We start from the raw sequence: 10,381 nt of genomic DNA, 5'->3' as shown, positions 1-10,381 counted from the left end.
GGCTAGAGCAAGTTTGCGTATTAGTTAGGAACCAATACGACACCAAGTGAACTCCAGCATCGCTTGCACTAAGCTTATCTTGAGTCGCATGGTGACATTATATAGTACATGTTGAATCAAATTGCCTACACTATATCTATTACTATTACCCTACTATGTTACTATATTACTATTATTAGACTTTGTGTAGCATTACATGGCATTAAACTACTATGTACTTTGCGCATTCTACACCAGCATACTATACCAAATTTGTTCTATTCACTTTACTATATTCGTTGTAGCATACTTGCTGTTGTGTTCTCTTCCCTGTTCTGTCTACTGTCCGCACTCGCGATTTCTATATGCATCGCATATCGGGAGGTACCGTATTGCCTCGTCTACTCTGTATATGTAAAACAAAAATACCGCTAATTCATTACTCTAATACCCGCAACACAATTACAATTCACTTCAGCCTATACAATTACAGCCAATACACTACAACCTATACACTACAGCCTATACACTACAGCCAATATAACGAATTCACCACAGCCAATACTACTACTTCCAATTCTAACACAATGAATACAATTAATACAGCCAAGACAAGACATCCATGCCTCTACCCATAACCCAATCCTTAGCCACGCGTAAATGTGATGTATCACTAGTGATGTATCCCATTGTGATATAAACATATGTGACGTATAACCGCCGCCGGAGCGTAAAAAGAAAAAAATTTGGTAAATTATATACAGTCTACCGAATTTGTTAGTACCCTTATTTACTAAGGACATTCTGGTATTTACACGGGTCCTTAGACGCTGAAAAAAACAGAAAGGTGATGTAATCATATGGTCTAATTAATAGATTATCTCTTCTTTTACCAGGAATAACATATTGTCGGTGATTATAACGATAATTATACGCAGTTTTATTAGTAGAAAGTGATCTAGCTGAAGCAGGGCGGATTTTTGATAACAAGAAACAGACACGTTCATCTAAAGGTAGTCAGTGTTTTATTGGGACAGCTGTGACAAGATGACGTCGATGGAGCATAATGAGACCAGTACCAAGTCGCTAAACGATATATCGCTAGAGGAGTTGAGTAAGAGACAGCAGCAGCAGAATATATACGTGCAGCCGGTTTTGGGGTCGCAGACCGACGATAACCGCATGAGCATCGACAATCAGGGCGACGCCAACACAGAGGACGGAGGAGTGAGCCAGGCATCCAAAGGAGGACCATCAGACACAGGCGCAGACAAGAATGAGAAGACGCTGTCGGCGGCCGAGTTGACTAAAAAGGAGTCGAGACATAGTGACCGTGATACCACGACCAAGGGCAAGTACACGTTGAACGACTTCCAGATCTTGCGAACATTAGGAACTGGGTCTTTTGGTCGGGTGCACTTGACACGGTCGATACATAACGGGCGTTTCTACGCCATGAAGACGTTGAAGAAAGAACGAGTAGTCAACATGAAGCAGGTTGAACATACAAACGACGAAAGACGCATGTTAAAGCTTGCGCAGCACCCATTCATCATCAGAATGTGGGGCACCTTCCAAGATTGCCATAACTTGTTCATGATCATGGACTATATAGAAGGAGGTGAGTTGTTCTCGCTCTTGAGGAAATCCCAACGTTTTCCAACCCCAGTAGCCAAGTTCTACGCAGCCGAAGTATTTTTGGCCATTGAATATTTACACGAGTTGGATATCATCTATCGTGACTTGAAGCCAGAAAACATCTTGTTAGACAAGAATGGACACATCAAGTTGACCGACTTTGGCTTTGCAAAAGAAGTTAGCGACGTTACATACACATTATGCGGAACTCCCGATTACATAGCCCCAGAGGTGGTGGCAACAAAACCTTACAATAAATCTGTAGACTGGTGGTCGTTCGGGATCTTGATCTTTGAAATGCTCACTGGCTACACGCCATTTTACGACCCTACCCCAATGAAAACTTATGAAAATATATTAAATGGTACAATTACCTACCCTGACTACTTGCCGCCGGACATTTTGGATTTACTTCAAAAGTTAATCGTAAAGGACTTATCCCAGAGACTTGGTAACTTGCAGGATGGCTCTGATGGAATAAAGAACCACCCGTGGTTTAAGGAAGTTATATGGGAAAGGTTACTTTCGAGAGATATAGAGACTCCTTATGAACCCCCTATTACATCTGGTATTGGTGATACTTCTCAATTCGATAGATACCCTGAAGATAAAGATTTGGATTACGGTATCAGTGGTGTTTCTGACCCTTATGCTTCTATGTTTGGTGATTTCTAATCTTCCTTTCGAGCGGTTAACGTGATAGGCGTTATTTTACGTTTTGTACAATAGATCTTTTTATCGTTTTTATTTCCAATGATGATCATTTTCCATCCTTTAAGGGTTAATTTATATTATACATTTCCTTTCATTTATCATAATTTTGTTTATTATGTCCTGGTAAGTTACAACCTGTCTATATTTATATTTCATACAGAATATAATAAACAATATATACAGTTCTCTAATTAATGCAATCGTAGCAGTTGTATACCGATGTCATCCAGTCACCTCTGATAAATTCGTCCGAAGTTAATCTTGTTTCAGGATTTGGATCTAATAATTTATACATGAACATTTTACGTAATTCACATAGTTGTAATTCATCGTCATCTAATTGACACTCAAAACCTCCAGTTCCTTCGTCGTCCTCATCCTTTGGGATTACAAACAAATTTTCAATAGGTCTAAACCTACCCTCTTTCTTAATCAACCACTCTTTTGTTGTGTTATCATAATCCGCTATCATTCTATTCTTCGTATACTCTTCAAATACCTTATCCCTATATCTCTTCTCCTCAGCTTTCTTCAAATGATGCATTTTCATATCTGTACAATGCCATAAGTATCCAGAGCTATATTCGTCAAAAATCCCACTATATTCAGCAGGCTTGTCATCATCACCATCCAATTTGTTATGGATAAAGTACTGTTTACTTATATTAAATAATACTAGTATCACAATTCCCAAGGCCCAATTATCTTTACTTCTCGCAGAATACCCTCCTGTTTTATTCATTTTACCGAGATGCTCCTCTGGAGCCATATATGGCTCTGAGCCAACAGGTCCATTGACATAAGGTATTAATTGTTCTTGTTGGTCCCATTTAGTTTTGAAGACGTTCACCTTTCCAAAATCTGATAGCTTCAAGACGATTCTAGTTCTTAGTGGATCTTGTGGATCTGGAGGTAGATAATTTACTAAAATATTTTCAAGCTTAAGATCGCAGTGGGCCACCCCATGTTTATGCATATACCATAATCCTTTCGATATTTGTTTTATAAAGCAATCAACTTCATCAAGTGATACACTTCGTATAGGCTGGTTTCCTTTGTCGGTGGTAGTTGACATATATGTAAACAAATCACCACCTGTAGTACACTCCATAACCTGACTGATTTTTATGCACTGACTGAGCTCACTGGCTTTCTTAGAGCCTGTAGGTGGCAATGTGACCATCAAATCCACTGTCTTTACTATATGTTTATAATTCAAAGTTGAGGATACAATGAACTCAGATATCACTCTATCGATAAATTGTTTCTGAGACTCTTTTTGTTTTACATCAGTTCCGGGTCGTTTTTGCAATTCTTTCACTGCATAAAATACATTTCCCGGAGCAATCTTCGTTGTTGACTTAAGTGTTGCATCGGTTGCATTAGGGTCAATGATCTTTATTAGTCCATAGGCACCTCTCCCTATTATATCTCTAACCACACCGTATCTATCATAAACAGTCTTACCATTGCGCAAACATTGAATCAGTTCTGACGGTAAACCTTTCAGGCTTAGAACTTCATCAAGTTTTATCTGTAGCTTTTCAATTAACTGTGCTTGTTTATCCCCGATAACCGATTCGGTCAATTTTGGATCCTTTCTGTTCGACGTGCCCGACAAGCGATGTATTTTCATATTTTGGTCAAGCAACGAAAATGTTCTTTTCAGCTCTTCGTTTGCAAGTGCTGCTAATGTCTCTGGATTGGTTGCTGTCGAAGTTATCCCACAGTACCCCATTATGCTCGATAGTTGCGATACAAGATTACTCTGAATCGAAAGACTCTTTCCTCTAATCTTGATGGCATGCAAATGTTCTTCTTCGTAGTCACTATCATCCGAATCAGAATCAAGATCATCCAGATCAGTAGAGTCGTACTCCGAATCGAACCCACTGTCTACGTTTTGATTTGCCTCATCCACATCAGCTTCCACAATCGTGCTTGTTCTCTTATTAAGACGTTGTTTGCGTATTTCTTCCACCTTTGCATCGTTGTCTAATCTGACTTTCTGTAGTTCCTGCTCAATTTTATCAGTTGATGAATTTTTCGGCTTTAAAAGACTCTTGATTTTACTCTTGGGTTTACCTGCTGCAGATCCCTGCCCAGACGATGCCGACGCATTCGAAAGCTCTACACCGAGCAGATCCGACGCACTAGATAACGGGGGCGATAGCGATGTCTTTTTACGTTTTGAATGTCCAAATAATGGCATTACCGTGGTTTGTTGGTCCGTACTTCTCACAAGTACTGAACGCTTAGAAATACAATTCCCAGGTAATGCTATTCTGTGCATTTTGAAATATGGTCACGTGATAGAATCCTGTGTCCCAATTCGGTCAGCCATAACAGGCCCCTTCACCACCGACTATACACTTGTGACACGATATCTGTGTGGATACTACTGTGAATACCTTCGTCTACAGCTGTGCATGCTCTTATGTCTCTTCTAGTTTTGAAATAGGTCTCTCAGAAATCAAAGCACCTAAAGCAGCTAGCATTATGCTTATTTTGGTGCTCACGGGAAGACAGCCAACCCCAGATCTTATATTTGGTAGCCCACGAGTTTAAAGGCACCCAATTACTCCTATCTATGTTTATGTAGATTTGAAAATTTGGGATTTGGAATTTGGGGGACATCAATTTAAGTGCCTGCATATATGTTGGCTATTGCAGCCGCCTATACTAAATGTCTCTGCCGCTATAGACCAGTTGATAATATGGTGTGTTTCAGCGGCATATGTGGCTGGTATCCATTCATAGTATACCTTGGAGGATGTTCCGCTTCGCATCCCACGCATGCAAACCAAAGGTAGTATTTTCGTAGTTACATCGTCAAACAAATACGAGCCAATTTACTGTTAATGTGATGTATCCGATTAAGTCACAATCTGGTTATTTTGACCACTTGGGGTCCCCCGTCATCTGCTGTTCAGGAGTATTGCGTTTATCCTTTCTGGTTCCTTCAGTTCAATATCTGGTTCGTTCCACAATCCAAACTATTCGATATTCACTCCGTTGTTTCAATTAGCCGCCCTGTGAATTTGCGCAACAAGTTCCCCAGATAGCAAAAAAAAGCACATACATTCCATTAATTGTGTCCTGTGGATCTACAGCTTCCATGTGAGACATACTACATGCTTTTGACGTCTGAATCCCCTGATTCTAGCCTCCACATTGCTCCTAACATGAAATACACAAAAACGCGTAATTTTAGGACGATTTTTGGTGCAAATCGACAAAGTATTTTCTATGGAGTGAAATTACACAAAATGACGAGATTCTTCCAACTCAAAGGAAATTTGTTTCGTAGGTGTTAGAGGATCATCATTCAAAGCAAGATCACATACCATTAGTTTCTAGTATAGGTGGGAATTTGACAAATATAGAGGTAATAGAGCTATAGGATATCATTTAGGAACCTCTTTCAAACGGTAGAGCCAGAAAATAGAGATCAATGACAAGTATTTATACATCAGACATCAAACATCATAGAAAGGCGCCTCCACCACCTTCCACGTCTAATACGTTCAGAAGCAACAGTAGCAGTTCTGCTAGCAGTTCCAGTAATGATAAACAGTCGATTAAGTTGAATATAAACTCGAATAAAAGGCAATCTGGGTGGGTGCATATTAAGGACGATGGGATTTTCACATCTTTCCGGTGGAATAAGCGGTTCATGATTATAAACGATAAGACATTAAATTTCTACAAGAATGAGCCGACCAATTTACATTCGTTCAACGTGCCAGACTCGAGTCTGGTCAATTCAAATAGTCCAGACTTGTCTTTTCCTTTAAATTTGATCAGCAGTATAAACTTGAAACCAAATTCAGGATACACCAAGACGTCACAAACGTTTGAAATCGTGCCTAAGAATAATGGGAAATCGATGTTGATTTCTATTAAATCTAACAATGACTATTTGGACTGGCTAGACGCGTTTACCACGAAGTGTCCGTTGATCAATATTGGAAATGAGAATTCTACCAACTCGGCATTAATTAATGGTAATACGGGGGTATCGAACCCAATAAACTTCACGCATAAAGTTCATGTTGGTTTTGATCCAGCAAGTGGTAATTTCACTGGTTTGCCAGACACTTGGAAAAACTTATTGCAGCATTCTAAGATCACAAATGAGGACTGGAAGAAGAATCCAGTGGCGGTCATTGAAGTACTTGAATTTTATTCGGATATCAACGGTGGCTCTCCTGGTCTGACTCCAATTAGCCTGCCTTCGATAAACAACAATAATAATAACAATACTAATGGCTCGAGCTTACAAGAATGGACGAAGCATCCTTCCAAACAATTACAAGCATCTCAACAAGAACAACCACAACAATTTAAACCTAGTAGAACTGCGCCTAAGCCACCAGTTCCTTATCATTTGACTCAGCAAAAGTCACAAAGTAATGTATCACCATTAAACAACTTATTGCAGAATTCTGAAAAGCCAGATGCAAAGAACGATTCGCAAAATGACTTGATACCAGTCAGAAGGGCGCCACCCCCTCCAACTTCAAATAAACTTAACCTTAACCTTGATAAAAACAATAGTGCTCCTAACTTACCTGCCGGTCTAGGTATATCAGGTTCTTCAAATTCAATTCCAAAGCAATCACCCCCTTATTTGCCTAAGCAAAAGGATTTAAAAATCCAGACCCCATCTACTGGCCTTAATAAATACCCTTCTCCTCCTTCGAGTGCTCCAGCAGCAGGTCCAAGTTATATCAAACCATTTGGATTGACTTCTAAGCAATCACAATACCTGCAACAACAACAACAACCGTCTCAGCAAGAACAACAAACACCAAAAAGTTCTGGAGCAAAATATATTACCTCTCCGCAGAAGAATGATGAGACTCCAATTAAACCTCTCCAACCTCGTCCTCAAAAGCCTCAACAGCAACAACATCAGCAATCGAATCAACCACAGCTGCAAGTCAAAAAGGTCACCTCTCCACAAATGGGACAAGGTACAATCAAGAGTGCAAAGCAGATTAAGAAAGAGCGTGAAAAGTTAAATGAGATGCAGATTATTGCTAAATTGAAGTCTGTGGTTAATAATAATGATCCAACCCCATTATTCAAGATTATTGAAAAAGCAGGACAAGGTGCTTCTGGTGCAGTCTATTTGGCAGAAACTAAGAGTACTGGTAAAAAAGTTGCTATTAAGCAAATGGATATGAATGTTCAACCAAGAAAAGAATTGATTATTAACGAAATTTTGGTCATGAAAGACTCTCAGCACAAAAATATCGTGAACTTCCTAGACTCGTACTTAAGAGGATCTTCTGATTTGTGGGTTATTATGGAATATATGGAAGGGGGCTCCTTGACAGAGATTATTGAAAATAATGAGTTCAAATTATCAGAAAAGCAAATTGCCACGATATGTTTCGAAACATTAAAAGGGTTACAGCATTTGCATAAAAAGAATATCATACATAGAGATATCAAGTCAGATAATGTTTTGTTGGATGCTAGGGGTAATGTTAAAATAACTGATTTCGGGTTCTGTGCCAAGTTAACTGATCAAAGAAATAAAAGAGCTACAATGGTTGGTACTCCATATTGGATGGCCCCTGAAGTTGTGAAACAAAAAGAATATGATGCCAAGGTAGATGTTTGGTCTTTAGGTATCATGACTATTGAAATGATTGAAGGTGAACCTCCATACTTGAACGAAGAACCATTAAAAGCTTTGTATTTAATTGCCACAAATGGTACGCCGAAATTAAAGAAACCTGAATTGTTATCCAATTCTATCAAGAAATTTTTATCCATCTGCTTGTGCGTAGATGTTAGGTATAGGGCACTGACAGATGAGTTAATTGAGCATTCATTTATTCAACATAAATCAACCGATGTTGCAGTATTAGCACCTTTATTAGAATGGAAGAAAAACCCTCGCCCAGATTATAGCGATGATGAAGACTGATCTGTTTAGTATTTATTATATACTTTGTTTATTGAATATAAATAAATAAATTTGATGTTAAGCAAAACTATCAAGAAAAAAAGTTTAGTAGTTAGCATACATTGATATTTCAAAAAAATGAAATTACAAAAACTTGCGAACTTAAATCTGAGAATTAAATCATATTATTAGACATTACATATTGATAGGCAATATTATCTTCATTCAACTATCCTATTATGATTATAGTAATAGCAATAAATAGTACTATTCTATAAAGCCTTGCAAAACTCACCGAATAAAGTTATTTAAAATATAGACCAGCTACTAAAGAGACTTTCGACTCATGTAACTTAATGATAATAATTTAATACAAAAACCCATAAATATGATGATTCAAGTGAAGGGAAAAATTATTTTAAAGATTAAAATATCATCAAGTTAATTATGAATTTAGTTGGAAGTAAAATTTGATCCCGTTAGAAACAGTTGATTAGAATTATCACTATTATGCACGGAGGGATTAGGTTGGATATTAATTGGGTGATCAACTAAATCTTGATTCAACAGATTCTGAGGTGCTGGAACATAGTTTGAATTGGCATTTGATGCGTTTGTGGTAAACCATCCATTACTATTACTGCTAACTGAGTTTGTGCCACTTGACATATTAAAAGACCCAGGATTAGACACGCTATTATTTGTGGTTGTGCTATTACTTTTCTGTTGTCTTCTCAATGGGTACATATTACCAGCAGCCGAATATCCATTAAAGTTAGAGCTTAAAGGATACTCCCCTCCAATTGAATTACGGTATTGTGGAGTTTGCTGCTGTAAATACTGCGGTTGTGACTGTTGGTGTTGCAGGTAATGTGGGTACATGGAATAATTTGATGGATAATTTGATTGATAACTATCAGCCACTTGATGTTGAAAATTAGAATATTGCAGCTGTGGCAACATATAGTTATTATACCCTGAAGGTCCTGAATTATTATTTGGAAGCCCACTAACTGAAGGTTGAGATTGGGTCGGTGGAATTGATGCTGAATTTGAATTGCTTTGAAAATTAGAAGTATTGGATGTATTTCCAGATGTGAATGGATTCACAAACGAGAAATCATTTGAAGGCGGTAAGCTTGACGAGTAATGATAATCATCCTTATTAGTCAGGAAAGGAGGATGGGACTGGTGGTGCTGGTGTGGCTGGGGTGGCTGATGCTGATGGCGTTGGGGGTGTCCTGATGGAGGTGGTTGTAAAGGTACAGGTAGCATGTGTAAAGTATTGTTATTCGCACCACTGGTTGAAGAATTATACTTCGGTGGTATAAACTGCTGATGCAGTTGACTTTGAGCTCTTGGTTGAAGTTGAGGTGGAGGTGGTAAAGGTGGCTGTTGCAATAATGACATATTTTGTAATTGATAATTCTTATCCAAAAAGTAGTACGCTTCGTCTTCAATAGGAATTTTCCCACCCAACAGCGACTCCTTAACGGCATTCCACAAATTATTCGTTATATTCAAATTTTTCAAGTTAGTATCTGGAGGCCTTTGCAATTTTCCATTCAATACATCATCAACGTTATAATAGCTTATTAAATGGATCGTTTGTTTTTCATCTTTATCGCTAATGTTTAATTCCTTAGACAGGGTGGTTAGGGACAACGTTTTTTTAATCAACCCCTGGTCCTTAAATACGTACGTCGTAACTAATGAGCCAACAAGGTGTTTGTTATAATCGCCATCTACCATGTCTGAACTCAATGGATTCATCTGCCCCATGGGGTTTGGATTTAGATGATTTACACCGTCAGATGAACTATCTTCTAATTGGGTAACACTAACTTTACGCTTCTTCTTTTTCTTGTCATCCTTTTCTCCAAGTGAGTGTTTATCTAACTCACGGTAAATGAGAAAACGTCCCAATATTCGTGATGGTGACCACGCGATACCATCTGTCCATCTTTTGATACCCGAATGCTCTTCGATAAATACAAAGACGTTCCCAGACTTGATCAACGACGCTCGCTCTCTTTCGTGTGGTCTTCTGTGTACTAACTCCAACTGTTTATCCAATATGGCCTGGATGATCATCAACGCATCCTTGGTCGACCCAACGTACCCATA

General features: G+C 38.5%; 4 protein-coding genes across 4 annotated transcripts; 2 read left to right on the top strand and 2 right to left on the bottom strand.

Annotated features, from left to right (window-relative positions):
- Window positions 1–1,026: 1,026 nt before the first annotated feature.
- TPK1 (cAMP-dependent protein kinase catalytic subunit TPK1) lies at window positions 1,027–2,292 on the top strand (the record flags this gene model as incomplete). The annotated part of the gene is made up of 1 exon (XM_015609873.1): window positions 1,027–2,292. One exon carries the CDS (start codon window positions 1,027–1,029, stop codon window positions 2,290–2,292), a length of 1,266 nt encoding a protein of 421 aa, XP_015469248.1.
- A 226-nt stretch (window positions 2,293–2,518) lies between these two features.
- On the bottom strand, window positions 2,519–4,624 carry AC631_01042 (uncharacterized protein; the record flags this gene model as incomplete). The annotated part of the gene is made up of 1 exon (XM_015609872.1): window positions 2,519–4,624. The coding sequence occupies one exon, from the start codon at window positions 4,622–4,624 to the stop codon at window positions 2,519–2,521; it is 2,106 nt and encodes a 701-aa protein (XP_015469247.1).
- Window positions 4,625–5,785: 1,161 nt separating this feature from the next.
- Window positions 5,786–8,275, top strand: CLA4 (serine/threonine protein kinase; the record flags this gene model as incomplete). Its single annotated transcript, XM_015609871.1, has 1 exon — window positions 5,786–8,275. The coding sequence occupies one exon, from the start codon at window positions 5,786–5,788 to the stop codon at window positions 8,273–8,275; it is 2,490 nt and encodes an 829-aa protein (XP_015469246.1).
- Window positions 8,276–8,707: 432 nt separating this feature from the next.
- WOR1 (transcription factor WOR1) lies at window positions 8,708–10,348 on the bottom strand (the record flags this gene model as incomplete). The annotated part of the gene is made up of 1 exon (XM_015609870.1): window positions 8,708–10,348. One exon carries the CDS (start codon window positions 10,346–10,348, stop codon window positions 8,708–8,710), a length of 1,641 nt encoding a protein of 546 aa, XP_015469245.1.
- Window positions 10,349–10,381: the final 33 nt, after the last annotated feature.

This window comes from Debaryomyces fabryi, assembly GCF_001447935.2.
Source record: "Debaryomyces fabryi strain CBS 789 chromosome Unknown contig00013, whole genome shotgun sequence".
NCBI classification, from domain to species: domain Eukaryota; kingdom Fungi; phylum Ascomycota; class Pichiomycetes; order Serinales; family Debaryomycetaceae; genus Debaryomyces; species Debaryomyces fabryi.
This window is presented reverse-complemented; position numbering and strand designations above follow the sequence as displayed.